We start from the raw sequence: 16589 nt of genomic DNA, 5'->3' as shown, positions 1-16589 counted from the left end.
TTGTATTTTAGTAGAGATAGGGTTTCATCATGTTGGTCAGGCTGGTCTCGAACTCCTGACCTCAAGTGATCCACCTGTCTCAGCCTCCCAAAGTGCTGGGATTACAGGTGTGAGCCCCTGCGCCTGGCCTATACTCATCTTCTTTATATGAAGAAGTGGGCCAGATATTAGAAAAGCCCAACATGAATGGCATTCACATCATCAGTAATTTTTTACTGGCATTAAAAAACAATGGCCAAATAATTTTGTAGAATTTATGAAAAAATATGGTTGATCAGTGAATCCCAGACTTTGGGATTTCATAGAACATTGAAACTTGCCCAAAAGATTTTAGGGATAAACACAGAGCTGGCAAACTTTAATTCTGCTAGATAAGAACATTTTTTAAAAATCCACTATTACCAACATTATTCATAAAGAAAGAAAACTGAACTCCCTCAAAGTAGGAAGGGCAAGATTTAAAACTGAATACATTTAGTTTTATGGAAATTTACTTTCTTGCCCCTGCCTTTTTACATTTTGATACTGACTGATGAAAACTCTTATGTCATAGACTGGTACCAGTCGACAGACCAGTGTTTATAAAACCACTTTGGCTATTTCTCCTCCTTTAGAGAGGAAGCTAAGATGTTGTAGTAATAAAAGGGAGTATAGAAAAATGGCTAGGGCTAAGAACTTTGAGGCCAAATTTTGAGTTTGAATCTTAGCTTTCAATATGACCTTGGGCAAATTACTTAATCTCTCAACACTCTAAGGCCAGAGGAACTGTCCAGGTAAGCACAGGCCCAGCTGTCAACCCACAGATTTGTGGAGCTAAATAAATGAGTTGTTATTTTAGGTAACTAGGTTTTGAAAGTGGTTAGTTATGCAGTAAAAGCTAACTGATACATGTTGGATGTATCAGACAGGTAAAATTGACCAGATTAATGTAATAGCAGCTGAGAGAATTTTAGGATTCAAATTACTTCCAATTGGCTCACCAATATTCTAGGTCAGGGAACTAACACACATATATTTTGTTATGTCACAATTCTGTTTAAGAAAATGAACTTCAGAAATTTTACTTACTACATTTCCTGTGGACCTCTGCAACTAAATAAAAATTTCCATATCAACATCATTTTCTTAGAATAAATATTTCTCAATAATCATCAAATATAAGAAACCTAAGTTTCACATCTGAGCTTTGGAGTCTGATAGCCTACATGGTTCAGACTGTCTGTGTCTTATCCACATTCCCAGAAGATAAAGTCCTTTCAATTCCATTATCTATTTACAATTGCTTCTAGATGAAGGCCATTCAGGATATTAGGTCTTTGAGGGAACATTTGTGTTGATGAGAAATTACAGGCTTCACTCTAAAATCATCCTGTATTTCACATGAACAAAGTGATTTCTCTCTCTCTTTTTTTAAATCATGGCTGGAGAGGATAATCTTTACATTTTTTTAACTAACGAAGGCTCAAATAATCATAGACAGTGTTTATGAAATTTGGTGCTGGTCTAGCTTCAGCTTGACTAAGACTCTGGATGTATAACACTAGTGTGGCATGTAATAAAGCATCCTATCACTGTGCAAGGGTATAGCTCTCTCTTGCTTTCTCTTGCATGAACTTGAACTACTATCTGTGGTCAATGTTTCATATCCTTTTTTTTTTTTTTTTTTTTTGTAGAGACAGGGTCTCCCCCTGTTGCCCAGACTGTAGTGCAGTGGCGTGACCTCAGCTCACTGCAGCCTCAACCTTTTGGGCTCAAGCTATCCTCCCACCTCAGCTTCTTGAGTAGTTGGGACTACAGGCACATGCCACCCTGCTTGGCTATTTTTTTTTTTTTTTTTTTTTTGTAGAGACTGGGGTCTCACTGTGCTGTGCAGGCTGGTCTTGAAATCCCGGCCTCATGTGATCCTCCTGCCTCTGCCTCCCAAAGTGTTGGGATTACAGGTGTGAGCCACCATGCCTGGTCTGTTTCATATTCCTAATGACCAAGCCAATTTCACAGTTCATTTGATGGTTTTAAGAAAAATTTATGCTCAAGAAATAAAACAGAGAAGATGTCCCATTAGAGCAGAAAGACAAGAAAAAGAGTTGTTGACATTGGGTTGTTTAGCAGTGGGCAGCTGTCATCTTGGTCACCATCAAGTAAATCCTCAGCAGATGTGGGTCATATGAAGGTTTTGGTTTTTGAGTGAAGAAGTCTGAGAAACAATATATTCAACACTTACCAAGTTGTCTTCTAGTCTTCTGAGATGGAGAGCAAAGGAAGGGGGTAGTGTAGAAAAAAAAAATCCCAAGAATTCTGCACCACTTCTATGCATAGCACAATGAAGCAGCAATTAAGAAGAATGGGGAAGGAAGCTATAAATGTTTGGGACCAAAGAAACAAGGTGAGGATAGAAAATATGAAGATAATTAGAGAGTCTTCATGGTTCTCAGAAGTATAGATAGGTGCCACGTGAAGAGGAAGTGGCATCCTTGTTCTGAAAACAACTCTTTAAAAATTTTTTTGTAAACCAATGTTCTTTTCTAAACATGAATTAGAGAATGAAATTGTTTTTTGTTTGTTTTTGAGACAGGGTCTTGCTCTGTCACCCAGCCTGGAGTGCAGGGGTGCAATCACAGCTCACTGCAGCTTCGACCTCCCAGGCTCCAGCAATCCTCCCACCTCAGCCTCCGGAGTAGCTGGAACCACAGGCTTATGCCACCATGCCCAGCTAATTTTTTTATTTTTGGTAGAAATGGGGTTTTGCCACGTTGTCCAGGCTGGTCTTGAACTGCTGAGCTCAAGCTGTCCACCTGCCTTGGCCTCCCAAAGTGCTGGGATTACAGGTGTGAGCCACTGCTCCCAGCCTAGAGAATGTAATTAGTGTTCCTTTTTATTAGATGGGAAATAGGAGAATTATTTGCATTGTGATTGCTGAGTGGTTTTCAGAGTCATTTGCATATTATAGGTAATATTTTTAAGGGTAATACATTTTCTCTGCTGAAGCTGTTGTGAGGATTTTTAAAATAAAGAGTATTCTGGCTGGGGGTGGTGGCTCATGTCTGTAATCCCAAATGAATTGTCATTTTAATCAATTGTAATCCAGCACTTTGGGAATCCTAGGCAGGAGGACTGCTTGAGGCCAAGAGTTTAAGACCAGACTGGGTAACAGAGTGAGACTCTGTCTCTACAAAAACATTTTTAAAAAACCCTGTAGTCCCAGCTACTCGGGAGACTGACGTGGGAGGATGGCTTGAGCCCAGGAGTTTGAGGCTGCAGTGAGCTATGATTGTACTGTTGCACTCCAGTCTAGGTGACAGAGTGAGACCCTATCTCCCCCTCCAAAAAAAGTATTATGAGGCAGCACAGTTACTTTATTATCATTCCAAATAAAATATTCTGGCCAGGTGCAGTGGCTCATACCTGTAAATCCAGCACTTTGGGAGGCTGAGGCAGGTGGATCACCTGAGGTCAGGAGTTCGAGACCAGCCTGGCCAACATGGCAAAACTCCATCTCTACTAAAAATACAAAAATTAGCCAGGCGTGATGGCGGATGCCTGTAATTCTAGTTATTTGGGAGGCTGAGGCAGGAGAATCACTTGAACCTGAAAGGCAGAGGTTGTAGTGAGCCAAGATTCTGTCACTGCACTCCAGCCTGGGCAACAGAGCAAGACTCCATCTCAAAACAAAAACAAAAACAAAACAAAAAAAACCAACAAAGTAAAATCTTCTAATCTATATGTGGCTTTTAACCATACTTAATGAAGGTTTTTTTTTTTTAAATTCTAAGAATGTTGGTTCTTGGGTGAAGTCTCTAGTCTTTTATCTGAGAGTTGTATATAAGTGCCTACACATAATCTGTCAAAGGTGTACTCACTTTCAGTCTAAAGATGATTTGTAGGTCCTGTCCATATTCCCACAGCTGCCATAAAACATATGACTAAATCATATTAGATTAACACAGGCTGGTATTGACAGCCCAGTGGGAACATATTGATTAGGTCCTCTTTCATGTTATTTGTTATGATTTTTCTTCTCAGTTTCATTTACTGGGAAGACACAGGGGAAGAGATTTCACTGGGAACAATGACAGTGCCTGTCACAAAATGTTCTCAATGTTTCCATTTGTTACTATGGCAGTGACAAAGAGGGTTCCAAATGAAAAGGTAGACCTGCTGTGACAAAGCACAGCAGGACAACAGGAAGAAATTTTTTCCTGACCTAGGAAATTAGGAAATCATACTTAGAGATTATAGAATTGTCTCCATTTCCAAGAGTACAATCCTAGCACTTGGGCTTTTGAGGAAGAATGTGAAAAGATTAGTTCTATCAGGGCTGGGCAGTGACAAATAAAGAACAAATATCACAAAGTGCTTAAGACCTCCAAATAGAACAAGGAGCGATGCTTGTAGAGGCTGGAGGGATTTGTTACTGTCACTAAACCCGTGAGATGGAACTACGAATTTAATTTAATTTAATTTATGTACATTTGGGTTACTCATTTTTAAATTATACATGAAAATCCATGATGTAGTCATATATCTTTTTAGCTGGCTAAAGGAACACATGGCACTCTGGTACTGATATAGATAATTAGCACATGGTAGCTGGAGTGATACTTTATCCAAAACTCGAAATTTATGCAAAGAAAATTATTGTCCTTCAGAGAGTTAAATTACCACAAAGTGGACTAAAATATAGATATGCAAAGTCACAAAAGACAGAAATACTCTTAGGCCAGCAAAACTTGAAAGTTACAGGATGAATATATTAACCATCCAAATATAGAATGTGTCAATCAGAAAGAAGATATGTTAATTGGGCAATGAAGCAAAGAAAAATAAACTACATAGTAAATGTAAAAGTTGCCACTGCCTGAGATTCATTCCCAAGGTGGAAGGAGTCAACAACAATTATTTTATTAATTAATTAATTTTTTTGAGACAGGGTCTCACTCTGTCACCCAGGCTGGAGTGCAGTAGCAAGATCTTGACTCACTGCAACCTCTGCCTCCTGGGTTCAAGTGAATCTCCTGCCTCAGCCACCCAAGTTGCTGGGACTTCAGGCATGCAACGCCATGCCCGGCTAATTTTTCTATTTTTAGTAGAGATGGGGTTTCACCATGTTGGCCAGGCTGGTCTCAAACTCCTGGCCTCAAGTGATCCACATGCTTCGGCCTCCCAAAGTGCTGGGATTACAGGCATGAGCCACCACACCTGGCTGATTTAGTACTTACATTTAAGTCTTTGATCCATTTTGTTAATTTTTCCATATGGGCAGGGCCTCAGCCTCCTGAGTAGCTGGGACTACAAGTGCATGTTACCATGCCCAGCTAATTTTTTGTATTTTTAGTAGAGACAGAGTTTCGCCATGTTGTTCAGGCTGGTCTCAAATTCCTGGCCTCAAGTGATCCACCTGCCTTGGCCTCTCAAAGTGCTAGGATTTCAGGTGTGAGCCACTGTGTCAAGCCAACAGCTGTTATTTCTAATCCCAGTAGAAAGGCTCCTGCTGGTGTGGAGAGGGAGCAGGGGGTTTTAACCAATGGATCTTTTAGTATTTCCAACTAACAAGACCATTTCTGTTGTAAGATAGATGCATCAGTTGTTAGATGGGTGCTATTGATAGGGACAGGAGGCAGGCAAATTTCTGGGCAGAAGAGGGTAGGTCTCTGGTGAGCGCCCCATCCTAAAGCCAAAAAGCCTAATACCATGGCCCAAAGTGAGAACTTACATCCTTGTTTTCCTGCTCAAATGTTGCCTTTTCCAAAATCACCCATGGCCCACCCCACCCACAATCCTGTGCCCATAAAAACCCCAGGCTCAGCCAACAGAGAAAGAAGAGGAGAAGCAGCTGGATGTTGTAGACCACGGTTGGACATCGGAGAGAAGCGGCTTGACTTCAGAGGGACAGCTTGATGGCATAGCTTTGGAGAGGAGTCTGGCTGGGGATGACCGGACTCCAGGGGATTATCTTCCTGCTTCATCCCCCTTTCAGCTCCCCTTCCTGTTGAGAGCCACTTTCATCGGCAATAAAATCCCCTGGATTTACCATCTCCAACTCGTTTGTGTGACCTCATTTATCCTGGATGCCAGACAAGAACTCGGGTGCCATGAGTATGGGTGCAAAGGGCTGTCACATTGGTGACAATGGAGGGTCACTCAACTGAGCTGTTAATGCTTAAGCTGTCTACAGACAGCAAAGCTAAAAGGGCACTGTAACGCTTCCTCTGGGGATCCAGGGGTCACGGGCAGCTTCCCTTAGATGCTGCCACTGGTCTGGTATGGAGTTCACTCTTACCAGTGCCCAAAAGTGCTCAGCCCAGCTCCTGCACCTGCTCACGTGTGCTCACCCTCCTGTGAGCGGTGGAGAAGCGAGTGAGTGAAGTTCGCTCCTGCTGGTACCAAAGTGGCTGGCTAGTTCCTGCGCCCACACACCGCAATTTCTGCCTGAGAAGGGCTTAGGGAAATATCCTGCTTCACTATTAAACAGCTGATTCATATAACTCTCTTATTTGGAGCCCATGCTAACCAAGCAAGTTTATCATCTGGCTTTCTGTATCTCTGTAGTGCAATCGATTCTACTGCTTAGCAAAAAGCTCTTGGTTGAAACTCACCAGGGACTACAGTTCTTGGATTCTCTTCCCTTTCAGTTTTTCTTTCTTTTCCTCAACAATCTTACCTTAGAGTCCCCAGAACCCTGTCAGATTACAACAGATCCTTTTCAATAAAGTAAGTCATCTACTCAGATAACAGGAAGATTCTCTGGCAAAACCAGCTTTTGTCAGGAAGGCTGGTCTGTGGTTCTCAGTTCTAATGGTGAGATTTACATAAATGTTTAGAGAAGCAGTATTAGTGTGGTGAGTAAAAGCACTGACTTTGGAGCCAGACTTTCTGGGTTTGAATCCTGGCTCTGCTACTCTCTAGCCATGAGACTATGGGCACATTATCTCACCTTTCTTTGTCTCTGTTTTTTTCATCAGTAAAATAGGGGTAAAAATAATCTACCCCAAGAAGTTTTTGTGAACACTAAATTAGTTAATATATATATAAAGTGTTTAAGATATTGGTTGGTTAGTAGGTACTGTATAAAAGTTATCTATTGCTATTACTTTGTAGCTTGATTCACATTTGACAGAATGTGCTAAAGATGGCAACATAAGTATTCTATTAATAAACTGACATTAGGATGTTCATCTCATTGCATGACCCAGTGTTTTGGGATCTGATTACCCTGGGAACTGAGTAGGTTCAAAGTGAGAAAAATGGCTATCTAATTGTATTACCAGTAAAGTCCTGCCTAGTTTCTACCTGCTTTCTACTTTCTCTATTCTGATTTCAACAATGTATAGTGAAATCCAGTGTCTGGAGCTTTGAAATGCTAGAAATGAATAAAGTGAGGAAGCTGCCCATGATTTAAAGAGGGTTTGGCAAACTATAGTCTGTAGGCCAACTCTGGCCTATGGTATGTTTTTGTACAGCTGGAGAGCTAGGAAAGGTTTTTACGTATTAAAAGTGCTGTAAAAAAACAAAACACAAGGAAGCAAACAAAACAAGAAGATATGCAATACAGCCTGTATATGACTTGCAAAGCCTAAAATAGTCACTATTTGGCCTTTAAAAAAAAAGATTGTGGATCCCTGTTCTATACTCTTTTTCTTTTTTGCTTACCTAACTATACCCCAACAATAAATATAATGAAGTAGGATAAAAAGAGGCTGAAAAATCCTCTAACAAAAAAATCCCAATTGCTTTGATGAAGTAGTTTATTTATCATTGTAACCACAATACAAATGGTAGCTAGCTGTTCCTACCTCAGTATCCTAAGAACGGCCTCTCCCTCCCTCAAAAAGTCTATGTGTTCTCACCTAGTATCGGTAGCATTACAGATAGTTAGGTGTCTGTAACAGAATCTGTTGTTGCAGGGCCAGGAAGCCAAGTAACCCAAGGCCAGAGGTAGTGGCTATTTAGGTCACCATCAAATCTATGATGGCCTCATTATGTGTCCCACTGAATGTCAAAGAAATAGAATACTTCATGTTTTAAAGATTTTAAAGTACTTAAGTAATGTACATACAGTGTATAAGTTTAAAAGTTTCTAGACTAAGATTCCTGGTTTGACCAATTTCTAACCAAGAAATCACTAGGGTTTTCTTAATGTATTACAGAATATGGTTAAATTCAGAATAAAATATTTTAGCCTACATACATCTATAGCTCTAAATAGTAAAAAAATAGGAAAATTGGCTGCTAAGTACTCTAATATTATCAATAATGAAGACTTTCCGAGCAAGGAAATAAAAAACACAATCATAACAGTGAAGTAGAATGTTGTCTGTGGTACAGACTCTTTCCAAAGAACAAGGGCATGGGGCATCCTAATGGTTAATAGTTCATTTAAGACTGGGCATGACCAGCCTGCCCAACATGGCGAAACCCCATCGCCACTAAAAGTACAAAAATCAGCCAGGTGTGGAGGCATGCACCTGTGGTCCCAGCTGCTTGGAAGGCTGAGGCAGGAGAATCATTTGAACCCGGGAGGTGGAGGTTGCAGTGAGCTGAGATTGCACCACTGCACACCAGCCTGGGAGAAAAAAAAAAAAAAGACTGGGCATGAATAGTTTTAGAGAAAGAAAAATAAAAATTTATGTTGGCAAAAGACCATTAAAATAAAATATTAAGTTAAAACCATCACACAAACTTAAATAAGTTTCCCATGATTCAAATTATCCTCCAGAGAAAAAGGGACAATCATCAGCTCCACTTGCTTGCTTTTTTTTTTTTTTTTTTTTTTTAAATTAACCTGGTCTGGCTTGATGTTAAGAGAAAGAAACAGAGACCAGGAAAGACCCCTTTGGGGTATCTTTGAGGAAGCAAAAGCTTTCTAGAGACTATAAACTAGCTTAATTAACTACACTTAACTAGAAGGAATTTAGACTTATCAAAAGAATTTTTGAATCAGATTTTAGATCAATCTAAGTCATCAAGCCAAAAGTCTTCTATTGTTTTGATTTTATTTTTGAGTATTCATTACCAAAATCATTAGTTCATATAAAATTTGCCAGTTCTTACTGAGCCAAAAATAGGCAAAAATTTAACCCTTTTTAGTATAACAAACAACCACTATTGTGTTTGAAACAGATGTTTTAACCAAAGGATTATCATCAAAAGACATCATCCTTAGTTATTAGCATACTGTTTAACATTCATCACAACTTGTTTTAAAGAACAAAAATGTGTTAACATTTAAGCCTGAAGGGCTATGAATATACTATATACTGTACTTGATGCAGTTTGTTTATGCAATTTTCTGACAGATACAATTAATCTTGTGAAAATGACTGGGGTACAGCATAGTAGCAAATTATCTTTTCCAAACACATATTTTTCCTGTGGTAAAACCCTCTAATACTGACAATGATAGAAGTATATGGAAAGAACTTCAGAAGTTAATTATTTAAAAGAAGAAATTAGAAGTTACTAAATGAATAAATCTCGGTTATATGGTAGAAACAAGGGTTAAAATGTTTTACTTGTAAGTAAGAATGAAATAAATTAGTCTGTACCTCCAACAAATGCATCTCCAGCTCCATTGGTATCAATAATTTCTTTCTGGTCTTGATCCAAGACAGCAAAAGCAGTGACTTCACTTTCTGCAATTAGAGCCAAAGAAAGGCAGAATGACTTCTCTTTGTAACACTCAATACAAGCTCACCCAGTAACGTCTGAAGCTCCTTCATCACTCATCATTCAAAGAGAGACAGGACATAAGCTCCATATTCTGTACAGGGGCACTTGGGAACTAAGGTGCAAAATCATCTGCAAGTCATACTTTTTTGGTAACTTTCAGCATACAGATGCTGCTGTATACGTCTTATGAGAGTTATACCTAGGTAGTTCACACTTTTTTTTGGAGTGACTACAAATGGTAGCAGTACCTTTCTGGACAGTGCAAATGAACAGAAGCCATAAACTAAAGGAAGTGTTGGTATGGATTGGATCATGGGTTTCTAATAAAGCTTCGAGCCTGACTATATTCCTGGCAGTGAAATGTTGGATACAGTTAAAGAGTTGTAAATTTAAAAAAATATAAATAATGAATATTGGGTGTTTCTTTATAGAAAATCACAATGGCACAATAAAAACATTACTATTATTCTGTTAAAATACTTCTTCCCAATGTCAAGAATTTTTTATTTTAGTTGGTTTATTAAAAATAACCTAATCTGGTTATGTTTTGCAAAGAAGTCACTATCTGTCAACTGGCAAAAGGGAAAGCTACAACTGAATGCATGGGCAGAGCAAAAGGGACAGTGCAACGGGATTTTGCCCTAGAGTAGTCTGGACCAGGGCTTACTTGTTTTGACTACAGAGTAACCTAATTTAGTACTTTAAACATGGCACATGACAGTGGAATGGACTTATCTGTGATGAAATCTGGCTTACAAGATACATCTGCAAACGATTGGACAGTGCTTCTTATTGGGGGCTGGAACTTCTGAAATCATAAATTTGCATCCCTATGGGGACAGAGTGGCTAAAGACTCTTAAACTTCAGTCTCATTTAAGATCAAGAGGGAGGCAAAAGGAGATCTTGAGAAACTTAAGAAAGGTATTAATAAAGAGCATAGAGAATCTTCAAAAGCATATTCTGTCTAGCTTTTGCTACCTGCTCTTAATGGATACTTTCAACAAGAGACATAAATATGTTAATGAAAATACTCTCCTGGAACGACTGATATTCAAGAAGAGGACTCATTCACTTAGTCAGTCTTTTTTAAAATCTTTTTTTTTTTTTTAGGTCTTGCTCTGTCATCCAGGCTGGAGTGCAGTTGTATAATCATAACACACTCCAACCTTGACCTCCTGGGCTCAAGGGATTCTCTCGTCTCGGCCTCCTGTGTAGTTGGGACCACAGACACGCAGCACCATAGCTGGTCAATTTTTTGCTTTTTTTGGGGGGGGCGGGTGGGTAGAGACAGGGTCTCACTTTGTTGCCCAAGCTGGTTTCAAACTCCTGCGCTCAAGCAATCCTCCTGCCTTGGTCTCCCAAAGTGCTAGGATTACAGGCATGAGCCACTGCATCTGGCTTAAACTTTTTTTCTTTGAGATGGAGTCTCATTCTATTGCCCAGGTTGGAGTGCAGTGGCGTGATCTCAGCTCACTGCAACCTCCGCCTCCTGGTTCAAGTGATTCTCCTGCCTCAGCCTCCCAAGTAGCTGGGATTACAGTCATGTGCCATCACGCCCAGCTAATTTTTGTATTTTTAGTAGAGATAGGTTTTGCCATGTTGGCCAGGCTCGTCTTGAACTCCTGACCTCAAGTGATCTGACTGCCTCAGCCTCCCAAAGTGCTGGGATTAGGCGTGAGCCACAATGCCCGGCCAAACTCTTTAAGTAACTGAACTTTCCACATTTTGTAACATGAGGGCCTATATGGCAGTTGACAATATTTTGATTAATTGAAAGTTATGGCACAAATATCCAGAATTACATTTTCTAGAGAGTATATATAGCACAAACTACTATGCAGGCCAAAAAAAAAAAAGTAAGCAGACTTTATTAGAAATACTCGGGAAAGGTCTGCAGTCTGATTTAGGAAAAGGTCTGTACCATAAATACTTATAAAGAAATCTGGTTTTACTACTTCCAAGTACAAGCTACACTATACAGGGAAATAACAACTATAAACTAAAACCAAACAGGTACTAAATAAGTAAAATGAGCTCAAGTTAATGAAACCATTACTATTTACAATACATTTACATTATGTAATAATCTAACATTTCTATAAAACATTTTAGGTAATATAAGAATTAATCACTAGACTTATAGATTGGGAAATAATTATATATAAATAGTAAGTAAACCAAAATTACATAGAATTCCTTGAGCTCCTCGTTTGAAAACAATTATTCATTTTTGACTGCATAAATATTTATTTATGAACAGAACCTAATCGACAACAGAAGAGATTATTTTGAATTTTATTCTTAAGAATCATGACTTCTGGTCAGGCATGGTGGCTCACATCTGTAATCCTAGCACTTTGGGAGGTGGAGGTGGGCAGATCACGAGGTCAGGAGTTCAGCCAGCCTGGGCAACATGGTAAAATCCCGGCTCCACTAAAAATACAAAAAAAAATTTGTCAGGCATGGTGGCACATGCCTGAAATCCCAGCTACTCTGGAGGCTGAGGCAGGAGAATTGCTTAAACCCAGGAAGTGGAGGTTGCAGCGAGCCAAGATCGCACCACTACACTCCAGCCTGGGCGACAGAGTGAGACTCCCTCTCGGAGGAAAAAAAAAAAAAAAAATCATGACTTATTTATCTAAATTGCTGAAAATTCTACATAAATGCAGCTTTATAATGATTTTTTCTGGAGATATATATATATATATATATATATATATATATATATATATACACACATCACTGAGATACTTTATCCTTAGTTTTCATATGAAGCTCAATTTCCTGAAATACAAAGTAGAATTATTTTCTACCTTTTTATACTTATCAGTACAGATAAGTATATAAGAATATCATATATGCAAAAGATGCGTCATAAACTCAGTTTTCATTATTTTCTATTATCTAAAGAACTACAAGAACTCCTTTCGAAATGATGACTCTGAAAAATCTTCAATAATATTTATGTTTTATTACATTTTCAGTATGCTCTGATTTTCAAATGACTTAAGCTGGTTTACAGATCTATTATAAAAAGTCATGGCTGGGCACAGTGGCTCATGCCTGTAATCCCAGCACTTTGGGAGGCTGAGGCGGGTGGATCACTTGAGGTCAGGAGTTTGAGACCAGCCTCGCCAACATGGTAAAACCCTGTCTCTATTAAAAATACAAGAATTAGCTGGACATGGTGGCATGTGCCTGTAATCCTAGCTACCTGGGAGGCTGAGGCACGAGAATCACTTGAATCTGGGAGGCGGAGGTTGCAGTGAGCAGAGATCATGTCACTGCACTTCAGCCTGGGCAACAGTGAGACTCAGTCTCAAAAAAAAAAAAAAAAAAAAGTCACAAAACTAACAGTTTTTACCAGCATGACCTATTCCATAGCTATTCTAGGAAATTTACTATATGAACACATGAAGTACATTCACTAAATCTGAATATACACTTACAGGTAAGGATGTTATTCAATCAATGAAGCCTACAACACTCACATGACTCTCACTGGGACCTAGTTTTCTTAGGCATGAAATGGGCCTGGAGTAGCTGTGGGAACAATTAGTAAAAACTAGCTTTCTGCACTAATTGTAGAAAAATGACCTGGTTAGTTTTGATCAAGTACTTCTACCTAAGAGCTTAAGATTATTCGTAGCATTTATTTCTCAATTCTTCACAAACTTTTTGTAAAGTGAGAAGGAAAAGGGTTGGGAATAATTATTATTCCTACTTTCTGGATTTCTAAAAAACCACTAAATCATAAGCTTCCCCAAGCAGACAGGAAACAAACACTAACAATTCAGTTGATAACAGATTTGTTTTGTGTCATTTATTAGATAAGACTTGCAGAGTGCCTTCATTCAAAACAATAAAATTTAGCTTACCTAGAATACAAAATAATCAATTTTAGGCATCCTCTAGACACTTCATACAAATAATTTACTCTTCACTTAAATATGAGACAAGCTTCACTACCTAATCACTTAAGAGGCCAATCTAATTAGAATAAAAACATCTTCATGCATCAATAATGAAAGTCAATTATATTAGAGATGGTTAAGTTTCTACAATTGCCACAATATCTAATTGAACAATAATACAAACCCAGTTACTCAATGCCAAACAATTAAATGTTTCTGCAGGTTTACCTCCACTAAATTAACTATATATTTTAGCACTAGATACACACAACCTCACAATATCCTTAGAAAATTTTGTTCAAAGAATTTTTAAAATGCCACATTGTTACTGTTTTGTTGATGTCCTAAACTGTTGAGAAGATACAAGTGAAGGTTATCCAGCAGGTTGAAAGGCAGGTAGGCAGGTGTTTTTCTTTCTTTCTTTTCTCTCTCTCTTCCTTTTCCTTCCTTTCTTCATTTTCCTTCTGTCTGTCTGTCTGTCTGTCTGTCTCTCTCTCTCTCTCTCTCTTTCAAGAGCTAAGGTCTCACTCTGCCTCCCAGGCTGGAGTGCAGTGGTGTGATCATGGTTCACTGTAGCCTCAAACTCCTGGGCTAAAAGGATCCTCCTGCCTCAGCCTCCTGAGCAGCTAGGACTACAGGTGCAAGCCAACATGCCTGGCTAATTTTTAAATTTTTTTTGTAGAGACAGGGTCTTGCTGTGTTCTCCAGACTGGTCTTGAGCCCATGGCTTCAAGTGATCCTCCTGCCTCAGCCTCCTAAACACCAGGCATGAGTCACCACACTTGGCCTGGTGTTTTTCAACCTCAAGGTAAAATGCAGTCACTACCCCTGCCACTGCCTCTGACCCAGCATCAATAGGCATGGAAGAAACAGAAAAGTGATGGTAAAAACTTCTCCAGAAAGTGAAAAGTATGACTATGTAAAAACCAGAACCCTTCACATTCTTATGCCATTGCTTATAATAAGGTAATATCCATAGTATTAAAATGTTTTTGTTTGTTTCTTTTAAAAAACTATTTAGAAATAATTTTACATTAACAGAAAAGTTCCCAGAAAAATACAGAAAATTTCTATGCAACATTTATCCAGATTTACCATTTTTTAACATTTTGCCACATTTAGTTGATCATTCCTCCCATATATATAACATTATTTATTCTTTCAAACTTTTATTTAGCATTTGTGGTATATATTATGCCTTTTACCCCTTAATACTTCGGTGTGTATTTCCTAAGAGTGATGATATTCTGTTAGCCAGGTTATAGTTGATAAACACAGAAAACAACATTTTAATCTAATCTATAGTCCACAGTTCAATTTTCTTAATTGTCCTAATGTATTTTATAGCAATATTTTTCATCTGGTATAGAATTCAGTCCAGAATCACATATTACTTTTTTTTCTTTGAGACGGAGTTTCGCTGCATCGCCCAGGCTGGAGTGCAGTGGTGCGATCCTGGCTCACTGCAACCTTCACCTCCCAGGTTCAAGCGATATCCTTCCTCAGCCTCCTGAGTAGCTGGGACTACAGGTGTGTACCACCATGCCTGGCTAATTTTTGTATTTTTAGTAGAGACGGGGTTTCATCATGTTGGCCAGACTGGTCTTGAACTCCTGACCTCAAGTGATCCATCCACCTTGGCCTCCCAAAGTGCTGGGATTACAGGCGTGAGGCACCATGCCTGGCCACATATTACTTTTAGTTGTGCTTGTTTTTAATTTAACTTTTTGAGTAGGTAATGTATTCGTATGATTCAAAAATATAAAACATATGAAAAGCTATGCTATAAAATCTCCCTCTCCTCATCTCTGCCCTTCAGCTGGTTTCTGCTCTTCTACTTCCCAATCTGGTTATCACTGTTATTGCTTTCTTATATATCCTTCTAGAATTTTTCTATGCATATACAATAAACTACATTCTTAATTTTTTCCTCCCCTCACCCACACAAAAAAAGGTATCATACTATCTAGGCTACTCTGGATCATATTTTAAAATCTTGGATATCTTTCTATATTGGTAAACAGAGAATGTCCTCATTATTTTTTATTGCTGCATAATAGTCCACTACATGGATATAGTATAATTTATTTAACCAATCCTTTACTGATGGACTTTTAGGCTATTTTCAATCTTCTATTATCATAAACAACGTCACAAAGCATTAATGCTTTTAAACAGACCTTAAATTTAATTATTTTGCTTCATAGGTCAATAATATCATTCCAGCTTTATGGAGAGAACTGATAGAAGGAAACTAAATTGTTATACTAACAGCATGAAATATGCCTATATCAAGGAATAGGGAAAAAATGAGAATCCGGAAATGCTTTTCTTTTCACTAGGACACACATATCAGGATATGAGCAAAGACACCCTGCTCAGACTGCCCTAATAAACAGGGCAATAAAAAAGATGATGAACTCTGCTAATAATAGAGATTTATAGAACAATCCTAATTAACAAGGACTTTTGAGGCATAAAGAGCTCTGAGTTAATTTAATTTTCTAGTTAACTAAAGAAAAAGCAGAAAGTCTTTTTATTTGGAAATCTTTCTAAATGTATTAATATAATAATATGCCATGACATCCCTGCTTTAATTAGTTTATTGAACTGAATAAAATTTTTCTTTGATAATAGAGAATCCTACAGCACATCTTAATGTCATTATTCTGAACATCAATTCTTACTGTAGTTCCAAAGGTATAAGTGCTTCCACAAAAAGTAGGAAAAATTAAATGTTCATGGGAAGTACACTTGATTAGGAGCAAAAAAGCCATAGTTTTAGTCTAGTTCGGGCTTAGCTATTTTATTTAATAAATATTTATTAAGACTCTACCATGTGTCAGGTACTTTATTAGGGACTGGGAATACAGATGTGAATAGGATAAAAACTCTGCTTTTATGAGGCCAACATTCTAGTGGGGATAGACAATACACAAGTAACAAATATATAAACAAGCTAATTTGAGATACATATATATATATATATATTTTTTTTTGAGATAGCA

The 16589-nt window shown here is 38.3% G+C and overlaps 1 protein-coding gene across 8 annotated transcripts in view; it reads right to left on the bottom strand.

The window, feature by feature from the left end:
- The window catches only part of ADK (adenosine kinase), a 558353-nt gene that overhangs the window by 29314 nt on the left and 512450 nt on the right, over window positions 1–16589 (bottom strand). For all 8 annotated transcript variants that reach the window (XM_001148292.7, XM_009458758.4, XM_001148075.7 and 5 more), the window contains one exon: window positions 9543–9629. In XM_001148292.7, coding sequence (XP_001148292.1) covers window positions 9543–9629 — 87 coding nt within the window. The remainder of the gene's footprint in view (window positions 1–9542; window positions 9630–16589) is intronic.

The sequence above is a fragment of the Pan troglodytes genome, chromosome 8, assembly GCF_028858775.2.
Source record: "Pan troglodytes isolate AG18354 chromosome 8, NHGRI_mPanTro3-v2.0_pri, whole genome shotgun sequence".
In the NCBI taxonomy this organism is placed as follows: Eukaryota; Metazoa; Chordata; class Mammalia; order Primates; family Hominidae; genus Pan; species Pan troglodytes.
This window is presented reverse-complemented; position numbering and strand designations above follow the sequence as displayed.